This window comes from Juglans regia, chromosome 7, assembly GCF_001411555.2.
Source record: "Juglans regia cultivar Chandler chromosome 7, Walnut 2.0, whole genome shotgun sequence".
Lineage (NCBI taxonomy): Eukaryota > Viridiplantae > Streptophyta > Magnoliopsida > Fagales > Juglandaceae > Juglans > Juglans regia.
In genome coordinates this window covers 51,506,538-51,516,372 of record NC_049907.1, presented here as the reverse complement: position 1 = coordinate 51,516,372, position 9,835 = coordinate 51,506,538, and the positions used below count along the sequence as shown (strand labels likewise).

Below are 9,835 nucleotides of genomic sequence, written 5' to 3'. Positions count from 1 at the left end.
CTATAAAAATTGTAGAAATACATTGAAGAAGGGGATTTGGACGGAAAAATATCTCACCTTGGTGCAGATATCGACCTCCAAATGGGTTCTCTTTCGCAGATCTATGGACGCAATCTTTGCCCATGACTCATAGAGAAATAGAGAGATGGCGTCAAGACCAATGTTTTGAATATCGTACCGGACGCTATATCGGTCAAGGCACTGGAATGAAATATTTCGATATCGATACCGTTTCGGAATAGCGTTTTGAGATAACATTTTGGAATAGTCGATATATAAATAAATTATATTTCAAAATTATATTTCAAAATAATAGCTTATATATAAATAAATTATATATAAATATATATAAATTATAAATAGTCTAGTCTGAATTGAGGGTTAAAAAATAAGTTTGTAGTTTGGAAAAAAAAATAGCCAAATACAAGTTGGTACGGTTGGTATTTAGGCCGATACGAAATACAGGTAGTACCTGTACCGGCCAATACGGTACAATTTTCACAACTTTGGTCAAGACGACGAAAATCACAGAGCGACAAGAAAGTGAGTAAAGAGGAGGCCTCAGGCAAGAGAGAATTGCCGATTCGAGCACTTTAAATGATTCTTTATCTTATCCTTTAAAATACATCATTAAAATTTATTTTTTATATTTTATATATTGATTTTTACAATATAGTACATATCATCTTATCTATTTTTTCGTCATATTATTTAAATATTATATTTTTTATTCATTTCAAATATTTTATCTAACTATTAATAATATTCTCATATCTTTTAATATTTATAATATTTTTATATAAAGTGTTATATAATTATGTTATATTTTAAATTAATCTAAATTTATAAGCTAAATTAAAATATAAATTAATTCAAAAAAATAAAAAGAGATTACATAACGAAATGAACAAGGATGGACTTAGCTTAGTGCAAGGCCTTATAAAAAAGTGAATCTTAATCTCAAATTAACTATTTTTCCATTGAGAAGCAAAAAGGCTTTCGAAGAACCCATCAGGAACTCCCAAAAGTCTAATAAAATTGTGAGAGATCGTGTCATTTAGTAATTCTCAGGTATTTCATTATTTACTACCTTATTTATTGATTTCGTGTGTCTGTTTGTTTTGTGGGATTTTAATTTTTCTCAGTCTGTAATGGAACGGACTATGAATTACTTGTGCTCTCTCTCTCTCTCTCTCTCTACATTTGTACCTAGGTTATTATTTTTGGATTTCTGAGGTGGGTTTCTAAAAGCACAAATTTTTGAGTTTCTAGGTTTCTGAAATTGAAAGCACAAAATTTTTCTTCCCAGAAAATCCATAGATGCAAACTCTCTCCATATGTTATAAAATTTCACGATCATGTACCCACGCAAACTCCTAAACCCATATTCAGAAGACAAAATTTGTGGCGTTTTGGAGAGAGTGAGAGATAGAGAGATTTCAAGAAATCCAAAGTATTTTACTAGTTTCTACTCTGAATCGGTACACACTAAAGAGAAAAAATTACAAATGTTTAGCTAAGTCGTGAGAGCAAAGCTAAGTCATGAGAGCAAAGCTTGAAGCAGAAAATAATGAATGATCGGTGATGGAGTGGACGAGCGAAGTCGAGGAAGGTGGAAGGCTCTGGTTGTCTTTGGCACCTAGCAAAGAACAAAGCGCGGGAACGATAGAGAACGTCTAAAATGAGAATAACGATAATTTGAAGAAATGAAGAAATTCACCAGGAGGAGAGAGAAATTAATTAAAAATATTTACAATGATGAACAGGCTCCTCTAAATGTAACAGGTTCCTTGTAGTAAAATATAAAATGTCTTTAAAATAGAAGATTTAATGGAGAGCATTTTTTAGAACATTCTTTTATATTTTAAAGGAAAATGTATTATAGAGCATCTATTGAGAGTGCTCTTGGGGCATAGTTGTTTTGCAGAGAAGAGGGTGAAGGGAGGGGGAGCTAAAGCACAGGAATATGAAGGATTTTTTGAGAAATGACGACTTGCATGATTTTGGAAAAAATCACTAAGAAGAGGGGTAGATGAAGCACGGGTGAAAGGGAGGGGGAGATTGATTTTGGGGAAAAATCGATAGGCAAGAGAGCTGTTGAAAAATAAACATGATAATAATAATAATTTGAAAAGTAATGTCATATATATTTATAGATTGTATCCGTCTTGTATTTTTTTAGAAAATAGTACAATTTATTATTAAAAAAATTAATTTTTTTATGTGAATCTCATATTTACTTTTTTCAAAAAGATTATACGGTACTTACATATTTTATAACTGTAAATATTATTTCTCTAATTTAAAATCTATACTATTTTCCAATATTCTCTTAGAAGGGCATATCAAGAAAATTCTACGATCAAATTATAAGTAGAACAAACTAAACAAATTTTTCCTACGTACCCTCAAGGGTGAACAAGAATAAGAAAAGCAATAAGCTGGAGACTCTTGTTCTTTGTTTGTGTGTGTGTATTATATATATGGAAAAAAAAAAAAGATACAGCGAGTAGAGTCGTGGAGATCAATTATAATTGAGATACGATCAACTATATTGGAGATCTGAATTATCGTCTACCATTTTGACAACAAAACTTCATCCACCTTTCTATTACTGGCTGGCAACAGAATCGGCCGGATTACGAGTACCATTTTGAAATACCAAAAGACTATCAAAACGTGAAAAATGTCCACTGCTCTGAGTTACGAGTACGTCGCATCTGTTGTTAGTCTGTCATTTAGAACCATGGCACAGAATCGGCCGGATTGAAGCTTTGAAATCTTGGTAAAATCTTTGCTCTGAGAATCTGCCTGCCCGTTTCCTTGCAGCTGCAGCCATCTTGAGCCTCTCGGTTTCAGGCATCCTTATAATTTTCAGAATGGCATCTGCATATTCTTCCACACTGCGGGCAAGAAATCCAGTTTGCCGTCCATCTTCTTCTAAAACAATGTCCAGCTTTGGGCCAGCAGAATTATGAGCTGAAGAGAAGAACGAGTATGAATTACAACGACCCTAAGAAGCATTTATACAGAGTAAAGGTATCTTCTTCCAAATGGGGAAGATCACAAGCCAATGAGAGAAAGGGGGAGATGCCAACCAATTGGGATTGCACCCGCAGCCATATACTCTACAACACTTATGCCAAAATGTTCATCTGTCATGGAGTGGATTCCAGACACGGCACCAGCCAAAAGTCTCACCAAGTCCCTGAAGATTATGAGGAATAAACCCAGGCTAAGACGGCAAAAACAAATAAAATCAGGAATAAAATATCTGCAAGATTGAAACCAATCAATATTAAGTTTAAGAAAAATTCTTCACAAGAACCCTTCAATATTAAAACAATTATAAAGAAATCCACAACTTCAACGAGCCAATCCGCCATGATGTACTGGCTAATGAAAAGTTAATGCAAGTTACGAATTAGATATATTGTTTGGTGCGCCTTGATTAATTCCCTTAAGCAAGTATGTGTTCTGAGTCAATAATCTGATTAACCTCAGCAAAATGAGGGAACAACACTGCTGTATCCAAATCTCCTGCATGCAACCCACATGTTCTCCACTAGATGAATTAGACAAATCCTATACGGTACATTGCAGAAGCCTGGTGGGGGAAATCAATCAAATTGGCATTACTTTTCAGACTGAGGACGATCCACTTCTGCACATGAACTGCACACTAGATCGCATCTCATGGTTTTTCATCCTCACATAGAAAACTCTTGCACATATGCATATGCAAAATTACAAACTACATAATATGGGTGCATACGGAGCACGCACCTGTACATCACATTCTCAAAGAATTCCACATCCCCATCCACATTCAATTCAGTCGCTCTATTCTTCAAATTTTGCAGTCTTTCCTCATCTGATTTATTTCGACAACTGCCAACAAATTGAAGCTTTGGTCTGGGCATGTCTGCATCTAACTTTCCAAGGGCAACTGAAAAGGCCTCAAGTTGGAGAGCGTGTGCCTGAGACAATAGAATCAAGTTATATAGGACTTGCTTTAACTTTAAAAGGCCTCGAAAACAAGGCATCCAAATTTAAAGTACCTTGTGCATGTAAGGATAATATAAGAATGCACACCTTCTCTGGACGAAATTGAGCAACTGATATAATTGTGGGAGCTATAGCTGGTCTTTCCAAAGGAAGAACCTGTTTGGACGGGGAATTATTAAAAACCACAAGTTTTTGGATCAGAACTTTGATAAAAACAAAGGATTATTGTTAATTTGGAGTTTTATTGTCAAAACATAGAAAAAGTGCCCATAAAACGTGACTATCCTAACCCTGAGGGGCTGCTCAGCTGGTCCGGCCTTGGATTTGCTCCCCAATGGTCACCAGTTCAAGTCCCCCTGGAGGTTTACCTGGTCGTTAACTTTATGGCCCCATGGGATTAGTTGATGTGCGCACAAGCTGGCCCGGACACCCACGGTTATCAAAAAAAAAAAATGTGACTATCCTACAAACTGCCTGAAGGAGATTATCTTGTTGCAAAGAAGATATAAAGATCAGGAATCTTAATGATGACTCGCATTCAGAATTAAAATTTGGATGCTAAGATTAATCATGTTGCATCCTAGAGTGCACATAATAAGGAAGGGGGGAATTGGAAGAAGAAAGCCGAATTAAACAGGAAAAGAGAAAAATAAAATCTCAACCCCACAATGCACACAACATTAGATTGAAGAAACGAAAAATTAGAAACCTGAAGTCCTGAAGTGTCACAAGGAGGATACACTCGCTTAGTTCGGTGAGAAATCCTCCAAAGATTGTCAATATGAGACTGAGTCCATGAAGAGTTGACCATTACAAGGTGTGCACAAGAGCCTACAAACCCATACATCCAGCTAAAGATTGTGTAATAGAAGATTTTGCATCGGGATAGCCAAATGCTGCCACAAAATCAGAAATTTTACACTCAAAACAAGTGGACTGGCAATAAAACCTGTCTATATCTATCAGAGCCAGATGCAGGACTATTATGGAATTAAAAAAAGACCGCTAGTAGGATAGTGGTGACAGTCCAGAACAGTAGTGTCATGTAACGGACCTTGAAAGACCATTATGTTGCTCAAACATGTCAGTTCAGTAATCATGTTTGGGTTCTTGACTTGGAAAAAAATCCACACTCAAATGAATCGAAAATGGTTACAAAAATAATAGAAATGATGTCAAATGCATTGGGGATAACTTCCATATCGCCACTTGCCCGCTCCATGTATGGGAGCGCAGGGCTTTTAAGTTCAATCTTTGTTATTATCACAAAAATCACAATTATCTTCTGAATTTTCATTATTGATATTCGAACAAAGGCTTTGGGGGCAACTATCGCAAAGCATGCACAGAAAAATGTGTGATCTAAACAGCTAGAAAACCAACCTCCGAGCAATCAAGGCATCATTGTTATACATCGAGCTTCTTTCACGGACACGAGATATCATGTCTAAACTGATAGTGGGGTAATGAGTGTAGCACATAACTTTGCATCCAAATATCCGGGCGAGGGGATATGTAAAAGCATGTCCGCTAGTGTCAAAATAATATAAGGGGGTAAACTTGCACAAAGCTTCCCATGAGAGATAAACAGAACCCAAGCTTTGACCAATCATGGTGAAGTGAGGGTAAGTGGTTTCTTCAATCCACTTTCTTTGATACAGATGCACCACCTGAGCATGTAAGATTTGAAAACTAAAATTATATACGAAGAAATTTATACTTTGAAGTCGGTGAAACAAACATTAGAAAAACATAAATAAATGTTGACATTTTGGGCAATGCATGTTGTAACCGCTACTAGCACCAAGTGAACAAAAGAATCAAAGACGTGACAAATATTTCCCTTTGTGAAGGCATGGTGTAATATTTTAGACCACATGTAATATCAAACGCTAAAGTTTATTGTTTTGAGTCGATGTGAGATTTTCATAACACGTGAAGCTCCTGCAAAATCTCAAAATTAACAAAAAACTTCTCGCTATCTTCATCAATTAATAAAACCCCAAATCCAATCAGCTTATTTGAGTGAGTCCTGATCAATTCACACAAAGTGATAAATCAGAGAGAGAGGGAGAACCTCAGGTGGGTAAAGCAGGTTGACCCCGAAGCGATCGAGGGCTCGGGCAGTCAAACTCTGAGGCGAGGCATCGTGATCGCCGGTGTAGACGACGCAGCCAAGGTCAGGGCTCTCTTCTTGGATGGCTTTGACGGCGCACCACAACACTCTCTCTCCGCCGCCGCCATCATTGGTGTAGGGATGGAAGAACCCCACGGCTCTCTTTCTGTTCCTTCTGCGAGTGATTATGCGCAAGGCGAATTTCAAAATAGAGGCTGAGATAGCAGTGATCAGAGCCCAAATCAGAAACCCATTTGCCATGACGTTGAAGTGTGCTTTTTCGTAATTTTGAATCATGGGCAAGGAGGTAGCGGATGAAGAAATAGGTACGGCGCGCGTAGCAGATGATGAAGTCAGTCAAGCAGTCTAACCACGGACAGGGGCATCCAACGTGTAAAATTAATAAAAGTCTGAATGTAAAATATAATTTATTTGTTCTAAACACATTTGTATTAGATAAGTTAAAAGATAAAAAATTTATAAATAATAATAAAATAATTTGAATTATGATGCCTTTTGATATTTTGAAAAAAAAAAGTTTAATAAAAATTATTATAAAATTAAAATATTAATATAATATAATTTTTTAATATTATACTTATTTTATAATTTAAAAAAAATTGAATTATTTTTTATATTTTATTTAAAAATTTGATAAATTTATAATGATTAGTTTGAAAAAATGATAATGATTAATTTAAAAATATTTATGTTTAAGTGATATTTAAAAAGTAAATGAAATAAAATAAGATAAGATAAGATGAATAACATTACCAAACATCTCCTTATAACCAAAAGTAATACTAGTACATCTAGAATATCAAAACTGCAACGTTAGATATAGTTTTTACGTGGAATAAGTTTTATGTATTCTTTTTTTTTAAATATTGGTATATGGTATGTAGTGTATTGGATGATGAATATAATTTTTTTAAATATATAATCATATGATGTAGTCTTGTGTAAGCATTTACTTAATGGACAATATATAGGTATATTTATTATTTTAAATCTTACAACTCCAATTTAAATGAAATATATTTTATAAAATAATGAACTCTTATAGAAATTTTAAAATGTATTTTACAAAAAACACATTTTACTTGTAAATCGATGCGTACATTGTCATTGCACTGTTTGATTTTTAAAAGTGTTCATTTTAATTTTTATTACAGATCAAATCCAACAAATTCATAAATTATAAAAGAGTTGTGCTACACAAAAGTCTCACACCCTACACACCCACTTAAAAATATGTGATTTTATTTTTTTATCCTCATATTTCATATTAAATTCAATATGAAATATGAGGATAAAATAGTAAAATAATATGTTTTTAAGTAGGTGTACAGGATGTGAGGCTTATATTTAGAATTTTTCTTGTCCTTTAATCCCACGCATCTCATTCTCATCCCTAATACCAGTCATCGTCACCCCACTTTCATAAAAGCAATTATCAATGCTTTAGGTCAAATGGTGATAAAAAGATACAACTATTTTCACATATTTTTAGATATCTGTTTTAAATAGAGTGTATTCTCATAGAATAAGTAACTATCTTGTAATTTTTCACTTCGTGCATATAATTTTTTCATTAATTTACTAGTCGTTTTTTTTTTATTAATCTCTCGTTTTCATCCTTAAAGAACAGGTAAAGATATGAAAACATTTTGTAGTTGGGATCTCCTTGAAACTTCATAATTTTGTCATGCAAATGGGTGATTGGGATCGAGCAAACTACGTGCGGAATAATAATGAAAAAAATAAATTCTACTTGGAAATCTTACACTACACATTATTGTCTAATTTACATGTGATTTATCATTTTTATCATTCAATCTTAATATTTAAATATGTATATTTTTAAATAAAATGACAAAAATAATAAATCATATATTAGTTAAGAGGAGGTATGTGATGTAAGATTTCATTGTAACATTTTTCTAATACAAAATGACACAACTAAAAGGAAAGAGGGGAAAAAAAATTGCTAGGAAGCCCGTTTTGGGCTCCCGTTTATGCTTCATGTCTGACATGAAAAGACCAACTAGCATTTTTCTTCTTCTTCTGTTTTTCCCTCTTCTCTCATAGCTCACCCGCATTTCTCCCTAGCCCCCATCCTATCCCTCCCATTCCCTCACCCAGATCTCTCTCACTCTGCGCCACTTGAGACTAGTTCCTAAAGACATCCTCAGTCTCTAATTCATTCTCCGACTCAAACTCCTCCACGTCTTTGTCTCCATCTCCCCTGCCCAGTGAAACGCCGATCATTGCCTAGTTCGTCTCCAAGGTAAATTTACAATATTTTTTTTTTTTTTTAGTTTTGTTTTGTGACTTTCATTGTTTTGGAATTTTTTTTGGATTTTGTTCGTGACTATTTTGGACTCAATGTTGAGTTTTGTTGTAGCATGGTCGAGACTCATTGTAGTGATTTTCTTATCACCAAGTGCTCGACAAAATGCTATAAAATTTTTGTCTTTGCATATTAAAGACAAAAATGATCCGATTAAGAAGGGCTATGTATGTTGCAATTTATTTATACTAAAAAATGTGAAATAATGCTGATACGAAAATGTGAAATAATGATCATAATCTAACTTTTTATGAGGATTATGTATAATCTAATTTATTTATATTCAAATATTTTCTTCTATGGAAATTGATTTTTGGGTGTTTGTTAGTTGAGGTTGAAGGATCTCATACCCTTCAAAGCATTTAAGACTCTCTTGTTAGCCAATTTGTGACAACCACCAAAAGACTACTACATTGTTACATCCACTCGATTCATTAAACGTGTTGTTACAACAACTGCAGTTTTACATGTTTTATAGGTATGAAATTAGCTTAGAAAAATATTTGGAGTTCATTTGACTCAGAAAATAAGAGTGGTAATGCACAGGGATACCTAATAGTACCACATGAGTTTTTTTTGTCTTATACAATACCTTGTGGCAATATCGATTTAGTTTTCGGTCTTCTCCGTAGTCTCAGATGGATTATGTGTAGCAATGTTCACTGCAATTGTCTTAGATTAAATATATTTTGTTATGTGTATATACAAATTCTAACTAAATTAGAATTGTAGCAATGTTCAGAAGCATATTAAGTTTGTTGTGACACTCAATGCTGGATGCTTTCCACTACTTAGAAATTTAGGATATTGTTTTGTCATTCAATAGGCACAAAGTTGTAAAACAAACATCTCCCTTATGTTTATATCCCTCGACATCTTTGTGACATTCATGGCTTTATTATTTCTCGATTGTTATTACAAGTAGTCACAACCTTTCATTAATGGGAGAAAATAACATTTCAAGTCATCCATTTTAGAGGTAGTGACATAATAATTGTAAATATTGACACAATGTTGGAAGCACGTAGTAACACTAGCAATATTTCACGCTCAAATAACTCTTAGCAAAATAAATACCCAATATGTTTTTGTGGGTATTAAAGCGTGTCGATGAACTGTGCATACAAAGGATAATGACGGATGTATATTTTTCAGTTGCCAAAACTTTAAGGTATGTTATTTCACTATTGTTTGCTAAGAAATGAATAGTAATACTTATTTGCTAATGTGTTGATTGATTTTTCAGGCTAAGCATTCTTGCAGATATTTTTGCTGGTATGATCCGAAAATACCATCATATGGTGAGAAGAGAATTAACCGTTTAAAAACCGAAATTCAAAATATACAACTAGCAATAG

General features: G+C 33.9%; 1 protein-coding gene across 1 annotated transcript; it reads right to left on the bottom strand.

Annotated features, from left to right (window-relative positions):
- Positions 1–2,580: 2,580 nt before the first annotated feature.
- Positions 2,581–6,489, bottom strand: LOC108991924 (GDP-Man:Man(3)GlcNAc(2)-PP-Dol alpha-1,2-mannosyltransferase). The gene is made up of 7 exons (XM_018966349.2): positions 6,086–6,489; positions 5,392–5,678; positions 4,718–4,904; positions 4,096–4,164; positions 3,787–3,980; positions 3,099–3,208; positions 2,581–2,979 (listed from the first exon to the last, which is right to left on the bottom strand). The coding sequence occupies exons 1-7, from the start codon at positions 6,419–6,421 to the stop codon at positions 2,735–2,737; spliced, it is 1,428 nt and encodes a 475-aa protein (XP_018821894.1). The 5' UTR covers positions 6,422–6,489; the 3' UTR covers positions 2,581–2,734.
- Between the last annotated feature and the right edge of the window lie 3,346 nt (positions 6,490–9,835).

Excerpts from the sequence above, each read along its gene's own strand:
- LOC108991924 (XM_018966349.2), bottom strand. The coding sequence starts at position 6,421 with ATGATTCAAAATTACGAAAAAGCACACTTCAACGTCATGGCAAATGGG. Across the intron at positions 5,679-6,085 it reads ACCTGCTTTACCCACCTGAG|GTGGTGCATCTGTATCAAAG; the intron begins GTTCTCCCTCTC and ends TTACATGCTCAG. Across the intron at positions 4,905-5,391 it reads GATGCCTTGATTGCTCGGAG|CATTTGGCTATCCCGATGCA; the intron begins GTTGGTTTTCTA and ends ATTTTGTGGCAG.